The 19096-nt window shown below is 36.6% G+C and overlaps 1 protein-coding gene across 1 annotated transcript in view; it reads left to right on the top strand.

The window, feature by feature from the left end:
• LOC135199574 (trichohyalin-like) overlaps positions 1–19096 on the top strand; it is a 64362-nt gene that overhangs the window by 7694 nt on the left and 37572 nt on the right. The window contains exon 2 of the mRNA XM_064227731.1: positions 5288–5471. Within this exon, the coding sequence (XP_064083801.1) occupies positions 5288–5471 (184 nt within the window). The remainder of the gene's footprint in view (positions 1–5287; positions 5472–19096) is intronic.

Raw genomic sequence — 19096 nt, 5'->3', positions numbered from 1 at the left:
GTTGCTGCATTGGCCAATTCATATGCCTTTTCTAGATCTAAGGAGACCACTAGGAGATTTTCTGCCATTTATGGCACTTAGCACATCTGTGAGGCACTCATGGGTGCCTACTCCTTCCCTATAGGCATAGAGCCTATGGTGAGGGGCCCTGCTTTCCATAGTAGTCTGTTCAGAACCATTTCTTTCTGCAACCTTTTCAGTGGCAGCTGATGAGGGATATCGGCCTATATGCGCCTTCCTCTTTTGGCTTAGGTATTGGTTGTGTCGTCTTTCTGTTGCCATTTCTTTGGCCTGGTTTGCTCTGCTATATGTTCCTGTTTACCAGGAGTAGATATAGCTGTTTGGCAGGGTCTCCCATGTGTCTCAGCATGCTGTAAGTGATTGCATCTGCTCCAGGGGCTGTCTCTTTTCCCCTTGCTGAGCGCACTGTTTAGTTCTTCTATAGTGAAGGGTGTGTCTGTGTCATCAGGTGTGTTGCAGGCAGTATTGATTTCCCTCCATCTTGCTGGGGAAATTTCATTTATTTTGTTCCCGTTGTGTTTGGGGAAGGTTGTGGGATTTTGTCCTTTCTGCGAAGTTTCTGGCTATATTGTCAGGGGCTCTTCTTGTGGGTGGGGTGGATGCTTTGCGTGTTTCTTCCTTTCCCGGCAATTTTTGCAAGGAATCTCCAGATCTGGTTACTGGAGTTTGCCTGCTGATGTTTGGCCACACCAATCATACCATGCCTGTTTGTTTAATTTCTTTGTCTCTTCAGTTGCGTGGGCTATTACCTCTCTGAGAAGTCTGTGCATCTCGTCAGATGGTTCCCGTCTGAAGGAGTGCAGTCTCTTGAGTGGTGTTGAGGCTGGGTCTCTCCTCCCGATGTGTAGGGCCTCTAAGAGGCGGAGGCGACGGTGGTCTGCCGCCTTATCGATAATACCAATATTAGGAATAAATGTTGCCTTCCGAGTTATCCTTGGTAATTTGTGGATGTTTTTTTGCGTGGTTATGGATGGCGCCTTCCTGAGCGTGGCAGGATATCCTCTTGGAAAAATGCATCGTTTGTCATACCGATGTAGGCGCCGGGGCATTCCCGGACAGGGCATTTGTATTGGTAGACAATGTTAGTTTCTTGAAAGGGTCCTGCATCACGGGGCGCTGGGTTGTTTTTCATAATCAAGCCATAGTCTTTCTTGCTTTTATAGTAAATGATCAATTTCACTTTTTTCGCAGGGTCAGTGGGGAGACGTTCCTTTCGATGATGTTACGAAGGGCTCGCTCGTCCTCTTTGTATTTCTTGTGAAATACTCCTGTAAAAGAGAGTGACGTCTTCAAGGGCGGGCTGGGCGAGGCTCTGCTGGTACCACTTATCGATAAGTGGTACCAGCAGGAGCCGGCACCATAGAGCCAATCGAACGGACCAATCAGGTGCCCCTGCCCCAATACTACGCTCCCAGTCTCAGCGTTCCGCACACGAAGAGCAGCGCGAGCTTCCACCCTGCAAAGAATGGCTTGATCAGGGACTTAATCCTCTGTTCTGCCAATGAAAACGCAGCGCCCATCAGACAGAGCACCTGGGACACAATAAATACCGCCGAACGACCCCATTCCAATTAGTCACGCTCACCTTTCCTTGAAGATGAACCGATGATACGGTTGGAAAACGTTGGAATTCCATTACGCCCTTAGAATAAGATTTGCTAACCACTTTTGTTATCATAACAATAAATTAGTACTTTTAGAAAACATTTCTTTAACCAAGATATGAACATCGGCCAGCTATTAGCAAATATCAGCCCTGATGAGAAGAGAATATTAAGAAGAATTGAAAAGACCGTATATAAAATCAATTCCACTGATGCTGCCATCATCTTTAATAATAATAATAATAATTATTATTATTATTATCATTAATCATTATTATTATTTTATTATTATTATTATATTATTGCTGATGCAACTTTTAGTACGTTAACCATATTATATTTATCTTGAAAAAGAGTCTTTCTATTTTTTTGGGATGAATATTTTTCAATATACAATTTTACGAATAAAATGTGAGCAAGTACTTATTTATAGAAAATGCATGCATTAAGTGAATGTTTTTTAAAGTTTATAATGCCAGTTACTACAGTCAATGCAACGCCTGACTACGTAACCAATTAACAAGAATATTCACAGTTTATTGTGGTCCTGACATTTACTAGATTTCATTTAAAATAACGCGTAAATGTCATTTAAAATAACGCATAGAGATCTGTTAAAGTAAGGCAAAAAATTCATTTAAAATAATGCATAAATTTCATTTAAAATAAAGCATAGATATCTGTTAAAATAACGCTAAAATTTCATTTAAAATAGCGCATGATTTTCATTTAAAATAACGCATAAATTTTAATTTAAAATAGCACACAGATTTCTGTAAAAATACGCATAAATTTCATTTTCAAAATAGCGCATAGCTTTCTGTTGAAATAACGCAGAGATATCATTGAAAATAACGCAGATATTTAATTGAAAATAACGCATAATTTCATTTAGAATAGCGCAAAAATTTCTGTTAAAATAACGCAGAGAATTCATTTAAAATAACGCATCATTTCAGTTAAAATAACGCATAGAAATAATTTACAATAAAGCGTAGTTTTCATTTGAAATAACGTATAGATTTCATTTAAAATAACCCAGAGATTACATTGAAAATAATGCATAATTTCATTTAAAATAGCACATAGATTTCTGTTAAAATAACCCAGAGATTTCATGGAAAATAACGCATAATTTCAGTTAAAATAACGCATAGATTTTAGTTCAAATAACGCATAAATTTAATTTAAAATAACGCATAGATTTCAATTAAAATAACTCTTAGAATTCATTTACAATAAAGCATAGATTTCATTTACAATAAGCAGAGATTTCATTTAAAATAATGCATAGAAATAACTTGCAATAACGCATAGATTTCATTAACAATAACGCATAGTTTTCTGCTCACGAGTAATTCCCCGACACTCACAGCGAGGACTCTCCGTGAAGAATCTACGCGTCATGATCCTCTGATCTCGCTGGAATGAAGTCTCAGTCTCCACTCAAGTGAAGGATGTTCCTTTGCTGTCTTACAAATATCCTGGCAATCCCTTCATCCTGATAACAGGGTGAAGTCAGTAAAAGATAATCTGAGGACTTTCCACACTCATCCTTCACTTAAAGATGCAGAAATATCTTTTGTGGATGGTGTAACGGAGAGAATCTCTCTCTCTCTCTCTCTCTCTCTCTCTCTCTCTCTCTCTCTCTCTCTCTCTCTCCATTTAAGTAATAAACTCCGTCTCTGAAATTCCAATCTCTCTCTCTCTCTCTCTCTGTCCATGTATGTAATAAATCTCCCGTTTCAGAAATTCCAATCTCTCTCTCTCTCTCTCTCTCTCTCTCTCTCTCTCTCTCTCGCAGATATTCCAGCTCGCCGTTCTGGAAATCCCATTTGTAGCGTCCGAGGACTTTTCCAGGCCCCGCGTTCCAGGAACATCGTTCTTAACCGAAAGCGAAATATTCCATTAACCTGACGAAGGAGGGAGTTCTCGCGATTAGCCATCAAGGCGAAGGAGTTGGGCTTCAAAGGCTTCTACTAAGACTGGAAAAACTTTCGCCTTAGTTGAAGTTTTAACGATATCCAAGTCATATCGAGTTGAAATATGAGAAAGGAAGAGAGATGAAAGAAGGTACTGATATTGAAATTATATAATATATACTATATATATATATATATATATATCTTATATATATATATTTATATATATGTTAAAAACATAACAAAAGCTGTATCTAAACTTTTGCGTGTTTTATCATATCGTTATTGAAGGTGAATTCCATAAAGATTTTGTATTGTTGGGGGGGAATTCAGTATATCTGATATTATTTATAATCTGTAAACTAAACAAACTGTTTGCTGGGCAGAAATGAGAATATTCCCACACACAGAGTAGCTTAGAGGTTGTAAGACAATTTAAACTGTTATTTTTATTACATTTCCTGAAGTTTCCCCCAAAGAAGGATTCCATGACGGGAAGGTGGCGAGGCTGTCCTCACTTCTTCCCCAACTTCAACTCTTGGAAATGAATTTGGCATTTAATTTCGGAAGCAATGTTGATTGGCAAGAAATGCAATACTGCTCCCAATCTATTGAACTCTAAAGTTAATAAGCTTCGTTAAAATAATGGGAATTTCATTCTATAGAATACACATCAAGGTAGAAACATGAGTATTATCTACAAAGAAGAAAAATCGTAATTATTAAAAAAAAAAAAAAAAAAAAAAAAAAAAAAAAAAACATGCTTGTGTTCACAGAAATATCAAATTTTCTCCTCAGTGAGCCTAATCATTTTCTTTTTCTTAACATTACTCCACTGAAAGAAATTATACCATTCTAAGATTGGTAACTTTTCTTAAGATTTAACACGAGATGATGCTTGCATATTAAAAAATCTCCCTATTACTGTGTTTGCTATTAGAAATAATTCTTTAATTGATTCTTGTCTCAATAAATGGATGTCATGACACATGACATTATCTCGGAGACAAGAACTATTCGTTCCTGATTTTGACCAAGTGACCTGACAGCCATTGAAACGAAGAGCCACTCATACCCCGATATTCCTGCAATACCCACAAAATAACACATTTCATAACAGTTATTCATAAAACGTGTTCCATCAGCGCTGATGTTGAAGACTGCAACAACTCAGAGGTCGTTGATTAATTAATGGATCACAGAAACGATCCAATGTTTAAAATGTATTCGTTTTTTCAAAAATGTATTAATTTTTCCAGCGATGATTAGTTCACAGAAAACGGGACCTTTCTTCCTTGACGGTTTCAGTCAAAATGCGTCAATTTGCGACTGAATGTTCCGCGGAAAACGTGAGATTCATTATCGTGCATCAGGCATGCAAGGTTCGATATCTACTCGTGCATTAAATTTTTTCATGAATGGTATCGGGCAGCTTATGGAGATGTGACTGAAAGCATAATATTTTTTGCTTATGTCACTCATGTTAAAGGGGAGGGCTTTTTTACGTTCAACTTGTTGGTTTGCAGAGTTCAGTAGTTCACACCAGGAGTCTTATATTCTATAACTGCTTCATTATAATTAACCCTTATAACGGTGAGTTTAAACAATATTAACTCCATTTCTTCCGTTAGATTGATTTAAAAAAGGAAGCGACGAAAAAAAAAAACTCGAGAGTCTACGGAAACAAGTTTCCTGTCCACAAAAGACAAACGCGTTGTTGACGCTTTCTCTTCCTCACAGCGAGAAAATATGGCGGTGTTTGTTTCCTGCGTCTCAAAGGAAGCTGTGGATGGCGGAATGACGACCCCATACCTCGCCCTAAATACTTGTCTCGAAGAGACCGGGAAGGTCGCCCGCATTGCTTGCAAGAAAGTTACATCAATGTTGGAGTCTTGGGTTACAAGAGGAACCGGGTCAGGCTCACGTAAATGGCCAATTCAGAGAGAAATGATGAGTGGAAAGAGTAACCGGCAACTCTCGTCGGGAGGGTTCTTCCCAGAGCCATCTATCTTCTGCTGCAGGAACTAAGATGGTACCCCTTTTGTTCTGGTAATGTTTGTTTTTCGTAGGTATAATAAAGCTTAAATTAGGAATTACAACGAGTTGTTTTTGAACGCTGAACGGATGAAGATATAAATGTATTTTCGATATTTGTAAGGTATCTAAAAATGCTTGTTTGAGTCCTAATCTTAAGCAAAGGTGAAGTGCATCTGTGAATTCTGACCATGAATTCTATTTTCTTCTACAACTTTATGTGAATTCTGTTCACTGCATTCTAATTATCAAGTTTCAGCCTGTAGTAGTCTTTATGACATTTTATACTACATAAAAAAACAAGTGGTTACATTTTATTCTGAAATAGTATTTATACCGTTTTGTAACTAAAACTGTGGGTAAAATGAGACACTAAAACAATGTAATACATTTTGCTACTCAAATAGTAGCATGCCTTACTAAGAGCGTTATGACATACTGTAATGAAAGTAAACCACTTAATCATAATGAATAACAAGCATCTTCTACAAGATGCAAAAGGTAAGCAAAGCAACTCACTTCACATCCACTCTAGGTGGCTTCTTATCTGCCCGGGAGGGAGGGGAGGAGCCACCAATTAGTTTCTCTTCTGAAGTTGCGGAGCAAAGACTCATCTCGTCAGAAATGAGAAACAAAAGACGAGGCTTTACTGGAGACAAACTTTCGCTTCCTCCCGAGTTTGCATAAGCTGCCTGATCACCCCAATTCTGAGGGTGGGGGGTTGTTGAGAAGGAGGGGAGGGGGGTTGAAAGGAAGAAGATAGAGGGGGAAGGAATCTTTGCTTTTTTAATTCTCTACTATTTGGTCACCGACGTGTTATCAGCCGAAGAATTGAATGTAGGGGTTCACTGTATGTATATGTATATATGTTTGTGTGTATCTAAGCCTGTAGTACTTTCCCCTAGCTGAGTAGCAAGAGCAAGACAATCAACCCAAGAAGTAGAAGGAAAGTAGATATTGTACTGAAAAAGGGACATGTCTTAGTGACTATGGTTAAGACTGCAAGAGACATTGGGGCCGTGAATAATACCCCTCTCTCAAAATCAGTACCATTAAATCCTTTCCTGCGAAATCAGTACTAAGAGCACATAAAACATAATGGCTATATTAAGAGAATTATTGTAAGAAAGAATGTCAAATAGCGAAAGGAAGAAGAGAGGTGTGTCCTCAACCTACAAAAACAACCTGACAAAAATATCCTTTTATCCAGAACCAAAGGTGACCATCTCCAGTTCCAGCACCAGACGACAGATGGCTCTGAGCTGAATCCTCTTGACAAGAGGGTGCCAGTTACACTTCCCACTTATCATCGTCCATGCTCTCGGAATTGCCCATTTGCATGAACCTGGCCCTGTTGTTCCTCTTGTTACTGAAGACCCAAGTACGACCTTACTTGCGTGCAAGCAATGTGGACGACTTCCCGGCCCCTCGAAAACAATATTGTCGACGATGACGACCTTTACAGTTAGGGAGAGGTGATGAGGTCGTCGTTTCGACATCCACAGCTTCCTTTGAAACCCCAGGAAACAAACACCGCCATATTTTCTAGCTTTGAGAAGCCTGAGTCAACAATGCGTCTGACTTCTGTGTGGTGGAAACTTGTCTCTTCTTATGTTCTCGTTTTTTATTGTCAGTCTTTCCTCTTCACTTATTATTATAATGAAAGGAATGGATCATGGCGTTCCTGAGTAAACTATTCTTTACAGAGAGAGAGAGAGAGAGAGAGAGAGAGAGAGAGAGAGCTTCTAACGGAAATAAGATCCCTATTCCACATACGACATTCCATTAGGCCTACTGAACACAGGCAAACATTTGTCTTTTCTGTCTTTCTTATCCCGTCGGAGGAGAGGACTAAGATGGCTCCTGTCAGAAGTCAAGAAGGGAAATATTGATGCTTGCTAAATTGTAGTTGAATTACAAAACGAATAAGAGAAAAAGGAGGAGTTGACTTATTCAAGCTCCAGATATCAGAAAAGGAGGAACAGAACACAAGAATGAAGTAGTAAGGTAAAGAATGAGATTGCAGTTGAAGAAGGAAACATACAAAAAAAGGTACGAGAGATGCCCCAACTCCTCTGAACAGTATATACATATTTCTTTTACTAACGGCACTCGCTCTTGTGTAATTGTACTCTCTCTCTTCTCTCTCTCTGTGTCATATATATATATATATACTATATATATATATATACTATATCTATCTATTCATCTATATATATCTCTATATATATCTATAGATATATATATATAGATATCGATATAGATAGTATATATATATATAATATATATACTATATATATCTATATAATATTATATATATATAATATATTATCTATATAATCTATATGTATCTATATATATATCTATATATATATGATATATATATATAGATATATCGATAATGATTTATATATATCTATATATTATATATATCTATAGATTATATAGAATAGATAGATATATATATATATATATATATATATATATATATATAGCTATCTATCATATATAGTCTATATATGATCTATAGGATAATATATATAGATATATATAGATATATATATATATATATATATATATATCTATAGATATATATAGATATATATATATATATCTATATATATATCATATATATATAGATAATATATAGATATATATATATATATATATATATATATATATATATATATACTATATATATAATAAATATATATATATATTTAAATCTTACACGATTAGTTATATAACCATAGATTCAGAGTCTTCATATTCTAAAAACTAAATCTGGAGCCTAATAATTTAACGAACACTTTCTCATTTTTGTGAATCAGTCAACTCAAACCAAAATCTAATAAAATCGGAACTTTTCAGTGGACCAACAAACGAACAATTATTTAATCTGACAAAAGAATAATAAAAGTTCTCCGGACTAACTGACGAAAAAAAAAAAAGGTCAATTCTAAAAACGAAAATCAAATAAATGGTTTTTGGCAATATTTCCAGTGGATCAATCAACCATAAATAAGGTAAATTTGATTAGAAAAAAAAAAATAAATAAACTAAATCTATAAATAAATAAAACATTATTTTTAAATGAGTCAGCAAGTATACACAAAAGACTCGCATTTTCCTTTGCAATTCAAACTTGAGCCTAATATCGTAATAAATCCTTTGGCGTTGCAACCACTCGGCAGCAAACGGCCCGAAATTACCGAAGGGAAACTTCGCAGCGCCAACTTCTCCTCCTGAAGGACGGCTGGAATCTCTGCTTAATATTCAGGATTTACGGAAGGATTCTGCTCCGAATCCTGAGCCCTTGAACCGCTTCCGGATTTGCGAATAAACCCGGGACGCCCTTGCTGGAGAACCGCCCACGGCTACAAGGTGCTATTTGTATCGAGGACCCCACCAGAACGACGCTTCCACAAACAAAGCTCTCTTGGTCATTCGTGTCTTCTTAAGTTCTGGTTTTAAATATGCCAAAGGGAAATGGTTCTTCGTGAATTTTAATGCCTTTCTTTAACTTTGATTTTGCGTTTATTTCAACTTCAAATCACTTGAACAAGCAATGATTTTGTTGTTTAATATGGAATAGCATTCTCATGCAACTACTACAGGCCAGATTATGTTTAATCTCATTCATTCACTTCTGTTAAAAAGACAAAGCTCCCTTTTTAGTTCTTATTACCTCACTTATCAATTTACCCTCTATTCATCAGTATGAGCTTTTGATAAAAATACGACATTTACGAGTAAACAACTGAACTTGCAATTGAGGTGAATATTATCAAAGCGAAGGAACTCTACATAATCTGGGATTTGTTTTCTCAGGAAACGAGAACTGTTTTTATTTCAGATAATATGCTTTTCTAGTAAAAGTATTAATGAATCAAGTGACAAGAAATATTTGTTGACTGTACATAACGTGACTTATTTCTGATGATTAAAAGAGAGATTGTAAAAAAAAAAAAAAAAAAAAAAAAAAAAAAAAAAAAAAGGAGAGAGGCCTTTTCTCTTGTAAATTCTTTATGTGGGTGCCGACGGCGGCGGCCATCCAAGTACCATTGCAGACTCTAATCATATCTTAAATAGGGAAAATACACAAAAAAAAAAGAAAAAAAAATGGAAGATAAGAAAGTGAGATTTTACCTTGCAAAATAAATAAGGAAAACCGAAGCAATAAGAACTTGAAAATCTAAGGGAGGTTAAAGGCCAGGAAAAACAATGAAACTACCACCAACTTTTTAAATTTTATTATTAAAAATGTTATTGGTTTTTTGAAAGAAAAATGAATCGGTCAAATTAAGATCTTAACCTCCTGAAGAAGTCACTGAAGAGGTCTCACTGTTATGAGAAGACACGAGAGAAAATTAAAAAGTAGAAATACCTTGAGAATGAGTGCAAAATAGATACCCCTTGGAAGAGGGTATTACTATGCAAGTCAATATCTCTGGCTTAACCTTTAGCAATTCAAGATGCACTTATACAAGAAAAGAACCACAATGCACTGCTAAACGATTGACATTTCTCATAACCACAATGTAAAACCTTATTCACATCAACTATGCACACGTTACAGTTCCCGATGGTACCCTTTCTTTCTGTGTTCATCATTCTCTGCTCCATTTAAACTTGACGTGGAAATTTTTCACGACCTCCGACTTGGAGGGAATTCCTTCACTTTCGAATCTATCGGAGTCTTATTCCTTCGCCCTGATGGAAATGGCGACAGATCCTTCCTTCATCAGTCTCATGGAATCGTTCAAGACGCATTTCCACCCACGCTCAAGGAAAGCATTTGACTTCATTCTTATCTCGACGAGAGAGAGAGAGAGAGAGAGAGAGAGGATGCGAGAGAGAGAGAGAGAGAGAGAGAGCCTACTAAAGGGTATTTTTTACGAATTACATTTCATACTAAGAGGAAGTTATTACTGGAATATAAATGATCATCAAAGAGCCCATATTATTCTGTATATATGAATTCCACACAGCGTATTCGGTCTAGGGCGACACCACAATGAACGTTATTAAAGATGGCGATGGTTTGTATAAGTATTTGGGAATAAAAAAAAAATAGTCTACGAGGCAAGAGGTCGGCCTTAGACTATAGGTAAAGTAAATAAGGTAGTGATTGTGTGTGGACAGTAAGGTGGAAATGTTTGCAAGGATTGTTGAACCAACTCTCCCTTATGGAAGTGAAGTATGGATGTCCGATGCCAATGACAGAAGACAGGGTGAAGCTGTCGAGATGAAAGGCGATCATCTGGAACTTGCATTCTTGTGTCAGCAATTTCGGAGCTGCGTCTTGCAAATGTTCGGGGTCATTCAAGGTCACATTTTAAGGTCATTCATGAATAAAATAAGGTCATTTAAGGTCACAAAAGAATACACGAGGATCATATTAACTTCCCTCCATCATCCTAGGCCCAGTTCCAGGATTCTCATGCGGCATTCCTTCCTGGAACGAGGCAACCTGGACACTCAACTATTTATATGATTCCATTTAAGGCCCGAATGAGGCTGGACTTTATGGAAGCACCAGATGCGAGTGAATTCCTGGCCCGCCGAGAATTTATTCCTGTGGTTCTTTTGGTTCATTCCCGCGTTTGGGGGAATTTATTCTGGTTTTTATAGGGGGAATTTATTCTGGTTTTTATAGAAGTCTAATTAAACGGCTTTGGATGTTTTTTGAGAGAAATATATATGGGATTTGAGATGTTTCATGCGTTTGTGAAAAATTCCCGCATTCGTTTGTTGAGTTTTATTAAGGTGTTTTTGGGCAAGAGCCCGTGCTGGCATCAGGCACCCTTCAACCCTTAACAGAAGGCAATTACAATCAATATGATGTAAAAAATGATGGGATAGTTGTATGACAAACTGAGTGACTAAGAAAAGAATTCAAAGGATTTTCCTGTGAGAGAGAGAGAGAGAGAGAGAGAGAGAGAGAGAGAGAGAGAGAGTCCTAAAGGAATGCTGTACTTCTACGTAAGAAGCCAAGAATGGACGTAGAGAAATGCGCCAAGTAATTGGACTAATTCTCCTGGCAAAAAGGTGATCTATCTCGGGACGTGGCCTTATGTCAGGATAAAGTGATTAGCGCTCTATATCAAAGACTCCAAGAGCCCTTTCCCCTACTGAGGGCTGGAGTCTCATCGAGTGATGATAGGCTCCCTCGGAGGAACTCACACCGTTTGTAGATTGTTTCCCCCAAAAAGGGATTATGTGACATTTCATTAAATAACTGAGTTAGAATCAAAGCACACAACTCATACATAAGAGAAAAGAATACTTGCAATCATTATTTTCCGTAAGGTTTAACAAATATAAAAAAAACGAGAAATCCAGAGAATTTCTTTGGTAAATTCTGAAAGGATTTTTCCAATCTAGACGAAAAAAAATATTAGTAAAGGATACTCCTTAAAACGTTCATTAAAATGAACTGAAAACTTTTTTTCCTAAAGAACTGATTGACCCATCGGGAAAAAAACGCAGGTTATCTTATGTGTGTTTGTGTTAATTTATTCCCAAGTTTATTTGAAAGTTAACTGGTCAATGTCATGTCAATTTAATACGATGTTGCACAAACGGTTTGCAAAACTTTATCGTTAGTTGGTTCCGAAAAAAAAAATAACGTTTCTATGTTGCAGAAAGACACCAAATCGAAGAAAAATGGCAAAAATTTATAATCATTCACTTATATTTAAAATGATTAAATCGTTAAAATGATTAAGTCTGTGCTATTTGGGTTCTTTTTTTTTAATGGAGAAACTGGGAAACAAGAAAACTAAATATAATCGATGATTCTTATTCTATTCCGAACTCAGAGCTTCGGGAGTAAATGATTAGTTGGGAATTCTGTACAATTCAGATCTGTATAATTCCAGTCTACGTAACTCTTTCTGTAAAACTCATTTGATAGCCAACTCACTACGTCATACGGTTTTGTCGTGACAATTTAATTCCAATATACTAACATAACTAAAGGTAAGTCGTCTTAAATTTTGCTAATTTTCTGACACAAGCCAATTATATCTTCTCATAATCTCCGTTAAGAAGAAACCCAAAATTAATCTGCATGCAAATAAGGGAGAGAGAGCGAGTATTTCTGTTTGAATCAACATTTGCCGAAATAATTTATTCCATACCATCACATTAAAGGGATTGCAATCAATTGATTTCGGTTCAATGACGAGACATCCCAAGGAAGATAGATACATGGAATAGTTTCTTTCGGTCATGAAGCTTGAAACTCTGATGATAATTATGTAAATGACACAAACATAAGGAATTCAAATTTGAATGGCACTAATCACATGTAACTGTGTATACGATCTGCAAAACTGTCAGTTTGCATCTAGTTATGTCAAAAATACATACATACATGCATACATACATACACATAAGCAAAGGGACCTTCCGAAAAGAGACAACAGAAGCGTGAGTCCCATCCCTGAATGCTGAATCATGGGAAAACGGAAGAAGTAGGGAAATTCAAAAGTCTACAAGAACATGAAAAATCGAACCTTAAGAGTTCAGTCTCCATTTTTAGCAACAAGTTTGATTCTAAAATTCAACTGAATATAGAATTTAGGCCAAAGGCTTAATGGGGTCATTTAGCGCTGAAATGGAAATTGACAGTAAAAGGTCTGAAAGGTGTAACAGGAGGAAAACCTCGAAGCAGTTGCACTATGAATCAATTGTGAGGAGAGGCAAAGACAAAATAAAAAATGGAAGAAAGAGAATATGAACGGAAGTACTGTAATAGAACGAAAGGGGTTGCAGCTAGGGGGCCAAAGGCATGTCACAAAGAACCTGAAGTCATGTCAACAGTGCACCGCATTCATTCGAAAGTTTTATTATTAGCGAGTTCACACTGTTTGGAAATAGTGGGACGTCATTAAGCACATTAAGCTGAATCAATCCTTGACCTCCTCTGACCTTTTCTAGCGAAAGGTCATCATCACAGGACTCATCGATCACTCAGCCGGAAGTGAGGGAGAGAACGGGAATTCTAACCAGCTACTGTAGGTCACAAGGTCATCATGAACAAACGCGCTGCGCATTCTTTCAGAGTAAATGAATATTTAGTAAGAGACTTTTAGCAGTTTGTAATTAATCTCAAGTCATGATCACCAACTAAGAGTAGGTGTACTTTTACTATGAATCCAGTATAATACCCTGGAGGTAGTTTTCATTTTACTTTGAATTAAAGCAATAAAGCAAAATTATAGGTTATTTTTTATGTTCTTTATTTCTGAGGCCATTTCCCCATTTATAAAAAAAAAAAAATCCCAAAAAAATTGTTTGAAAAAAAAAATCATAATTTAAAAATCCTTCCAAAAAACATATCAAAGGGATAATTAATTCCCTGATCGATTAATGTCATAAAATTAATTCACGTCCCTTTAAGACTCACGTCGCTCGACACCGATATCGCAGGGAGAGAGAGAGATAGAGAGAGAGAGAGAGAGAGAGAGAGAGGAGAGAGAGAGAGAGAGAGAGAGAGAGAGAGAGAGAGAGAGAGTCTTTCGTGGGATAAACGAAAATATGTCAGCCTTCAATTTCAATGTTTTTTTTTAAACATGAAAGCAAGTGAATCACTATCAACTAGACATATAAGGAATAATAATAATAATAATAATAAAATAATAATAATAATAATAATAATAATAATAATAATAATAAGAGAGTGGCAATTTATTGACTACATTTAAGCAATGTCGAAAATGAACTGACTGAAACCAGAAAGTCAAGCGCTGGATAAATAAAGAACAAGTGCGCTATAATAAGTAACAGCAACAACAACAACAAGCAACAACCGAAACAACAACAGTAACAACAATACTTACAGAAAACTGAATACATTCAAAACTCATTCTGGGGTACTGCAAGCAATTCCCATCAACAACCAAGAACTTCCTTCAATGAGCCTCCCACCCGAAGCCCTCAGCCGACCAGTGTTTAATAAACAAGATATTCCGAATGCGTTGTGATTTTCAGGAATCCATTTGGATTCGCACTTGGAATTTATCGGAGATTCCAGATATGAAGGAATTCCACAACTCGCATAAAGTGTGAATGCATTCCTTGTGTGTCTGTGAGTGACCTTTGTGTTGCAGATCTAACATGGTAGAGAAACAAATATTAATATACGGGATTGGACACAATCACATACGAGAAATTGTAGGTTTCCCCAGTGGGAATCTCTCTCTCTCTCTCTCTCTCTCTCTCTCTCTCTCTCTCTCTCTCTCTCTCTCACACACACACATATATATACACAGAAACACAAACACACACACTGTCTCTCTCTCTCTCTCTCTCTCTCGGCGAACACATGACGACTCTCACTGAAAATGAATGGAGAGAGACCTTCATTGAAAAACACAAGATGTTTTCTTGCCTCTGCTACGTCATCCCTTGGAGCTGACCTTACCTTACAGACCTTACAGTTCGTTTCGGGTTGCCCCAGGTCCTCAGTGTGAGGGCGCCTCTAATGTCTACCAGAGAGTTGCTAGTACATCTTCCGGTATATTTTGCATCTCCAATCTTGGATGGTCTGGGATGCAGTTTAGATATTTGTCGAGCTTATTCTTAAACACATCTACGCTCACTCCTGATATATTCCTCATATGAGCTGGCAACGCATTGAATAGACGCTGCATTATCGATGCTGGTGCGTAGTGGATTAATGTCCTGTGTGCTTTCCTTATTTTTTCCTGGTATAGTTTTGGGCACTATTAATCTACCTCTGCTTGCTCTTTCTGATATTTTTTTTTTTAGTTCCATGATATTTTCTGTTTATTCTTCTATCTGTTTCCATGCCTGAATTATCATGTAGCGTTCTCTTCTCCTTTCTAGACTATATAATTTTAAGGATTGTAGTCTTTCCCAGTAGTCTAGGTCCTTAACTTCTTCTATTCTAGCTGTAAAGGACCTTTGTACACTCTCTATTTGTGCAATATCCTTTTGATAGTGTGGGTACCATATCATATTGCAATATTCAAGCGGACTACGACATATGTTTTATAAAGCATAATGATTTGTGGGGGGTTTTTTCAGCTTTTCTTGTTTTAAAAGTGCCGTACAACATCCCATTTTTGCTTTACATTTTGTCCAAAAGAATTGCTATTGATCATTGCATAACATGTTTTCTATTCATCATCACACCAAGGTCTTTAAACTGCTTCCTTATTTTGTGATTGTCTCATTATTAGGTCCCCTATATGCATATAGCTTTCCTTCTCTGTCTCCATAATTTATTGATTCAAATTTACAGTTAGTTAAATACATCCTTTTTCCTCTGCCCAATCATATACTTTGTTAAGTCTCTTTGTAGAGCGTTCCCTATCTTCATCACAAGTAATTTCTCTACTTATTCTTGTGTCATCAGCGAAACTACTCACTACCCGAATCTTAACATTACTGTCTATTGTCTTCAATCATAATAACAACAAATATTGCAGCTAGCACCGTACCTTGTGGCACACCCGATATTACCTTGGTTTCATCCGATTTCTCATCGTTTGCAATAACTATCTGTTTTTCTGTTGTGTAAAAATTCTTTTAAACCATCTTCCTACTTTATCTAGCGATATTGTGTTCTTAATTTTCTTGCTAATATATTAGGTCTACTTTGTCAAAAGCTTTTTGCAAAGTCTAGAAAAATAAACCACATGTGTTTCATTACCCCGCTTTTCATATTTTTGAATATGTTCTCACGTGGACTAACGTTTGGTTTGTGTACTTTTTTTTTCCGGGTACGAAACCGTGTTGTCCTATATTAAACAAATTATTTTTTATTATTAAATGTTTCATAATATTTTTCTTCATTACCCTTTCATACAACTTTCATAATATGTGATGTTAGACTCACAGGCCCTATAATTACTTGCCTCTAGTCTTGATCCACTTTTTTGAAAGTAGGGGTTTATATATGCTAATTTGTGCTCATCACAAATCTGCCTGTATCTACACTTTTGTCTTAATAATATTGCAAGTGGCTTGCGATAGAATGAACTACTTTCTTTAACAAATAGCAGGGACTCCATCTGGCCCTGCACAGCTCCATTTTTAATATTCATTTATTGCCGGCACAATATCAGCTTCATTTTAATTTCTATATCAGCTAAATCTTCACTTTTTCGGTCACCCTTACTTCTATATCATTATTTCTTCATATCTATTCTAGGTGAATTCTCTAATATATCGTTCTGCCAGTATGTTGCAAATTTCCTTTTTTTTCATCTTATCTCCCTTCAATTCTCAGAGGGCCTATTTCTATTCTTCTTTCTTTTATTCATCTTCTTCGCATATGAGTATAATAGTTTGGGGTTTTGCTTTGATATTTAATAGGGTTTTTTCTTTTCCAGTCCCGTTTTTCATTTTCTTTTGATTGTATAATCTTTTGGTTCTGCATTTTCTATCTTACTTTTTAAGTTCTATAACTTTCCATGCATTTTTTTCTTTTGCAAGACCTTTTTTTTTCCACTTTCTGATTTTCTGAACAAGATCCTTCTGTCTCTTGGTATGCATGAATGATTTTTACTTTTCTTCTTCGGTATATATTTATCCCACATTTTCTCCAATATTTTATATAATATCTCCGTATTTACCTTATGTCATCCCTTACGAAAAATGTTATCTCTGAGAGAGAGAGAGAGAGAGAGAGAGAGAGAGAGAGAGAGAGAGAGAGAGAGAGAGAGAGAAGGGAATTATTTCATGGTTGCATATTTTGATTATTTACGAATGGAGGAAAAGTGTGTGTGAGTGTGTGTGCGTATAAGAGGGAGAGAGAGAGAAATTTTAACAAACATGAGGCTACAAGAAAGAGCGAGAGAAGAAAAAGCCGAGTACAGAAGAGGAGGATAACTGCGTAGAGAGAGAGAGAGAGAGAGAGAGAGAGAGAGAGAGGGAATTGCTCTTTCCTGAATAAAGCACAAAAGAAAAATTGCCTTTTCATGAGAGCTTCTGATGACAGCTGTGGAAAATGGTGCGCGCAATTCGTCTAATCTCTACTAGAGTTATCCTTCAGAATTTTTCTTTCTTTTACTTATCCTCTAAGGATTAGGTCTGAGTCCAGATAAAGTGATTACCGCAAATGCATCACAGCATCCAAGAGTTCTTCTCCTCTCGGGCCTCAGAAACTCTTTCGGTGACGTAAAAGAATATAGAGTAATAAAAAAACAAACTAAAGAGGATTTCCCCCAAAATAAAACACAATAAAAACTACGTCAAGATTTGAAAGACTTGTAAGTGAAAGGCTTTTATAAGTAAAATCAAACCGAGTATGGAGTGACGACATTCCTAATAGAAGTAATAAGGAAAAGGAAAAGGGTTTCTGAGCAAAAAGGGCACAGCACTGTTGGTGAATTAAGATCGTACATAGCCTCCACTTCCAGCCCCATCCCCAAGCACCCCAAAGCCTCATGAAATAAACCAAGTCGAATAAAAAGTTATCTAAAAAAATAAACCTTATGAGCAATAATGCCAGAGAGTTGTCCCTACATAAAGATCCTCATAGCACCAACCATCGGCAACCCCCCCCCCCCCCCCCCCCCCACCCCCCAGGCGCCCCCTCCCCTGCAAAAAAAAATAAAAATAAAACAATAAAAAAAATAAAAAAATAAAAACAAGAGAAACGGAAAACTCAACAATTTGGTCAGATGGATTAACAAAAATGAAGATAAACATCCTTTACAATCCAGTTACTGCCTGCGACATATATTATGTACAGAATGCCATTTGGACTTAATTAACTTGATTTTTTTTTTTAATATATTTTTTTATTTTGTGGAGGGGGTTATACCCCGACACGTGCACATTAGACGGAGTATGGTAAAGCATTGAAGTTAAAAGAAGCCTTGTGTGGAACCTCTGGACTATGTTAATGAATTTTTTTGAGATTCCTTACTCCTGTTTTTTTTGCGTCTCTTTACCAAATGACATTTTTCAATTAAATTAAATAATTGCATAATTTACAGTGCATATCTGAAGGTTCACTTTGATTATTCAAAGACAATATAGGGATATCATCCACTATTTGCGGATTATAAAGAAATCTCAAAGAACAAAAATAAGTTTGAATTCATGAGCAAATTTCAAATGGAAGCAGCGCACAAAACAACGCACAAACACCCACACACCCCAATCTCAACCACGCATACACAAACCCCAAGAAAAAAATATGCGCATTTAAGTTGAAAATAATTAGAGGCTCTACAGAAAGAAAGAGACACGTAGCTCTACAATGTCCACATTATGAGAGCGATTTGTTCTCCTGGAAATACGGCGCAGTGGACAGGCGCTGCCTGAGGACGAGAGAGAGAGAGAGAGAGAGAGAGAGAGAGAGAGAGAGAGAGAGAGAGAGGCCAGATAAAGATGGCCTCGTTTTTCTTTGTCTCACATATCAAAAACACAGCTGATGTACATCTGTCGTAACAGATATGACAATTCATTCAGTTCCTTGCCCATACGAGAGAGAGAGAGAGAGAGAGAGAGAGAGAGAGAGAGAGAGAG

Source organism: Macrobrachium nipponense, chromosome 26 (assembly GCF_015104395.2).
Source record: "Macrobrachium nipponense isolate FS-2020 chromosome 26, ASM1510439v2, whole genome shotgun sequence".
NCBI lineage: Eukaryota > Metazoa > Arthropoda > Malacostraca > Decapoda > Palaemonidae > Macrobrachium > Macrobrachium nipponense.
This window is presented reverse-complemented; position numbering and strand designations above follow the sequence as displayed.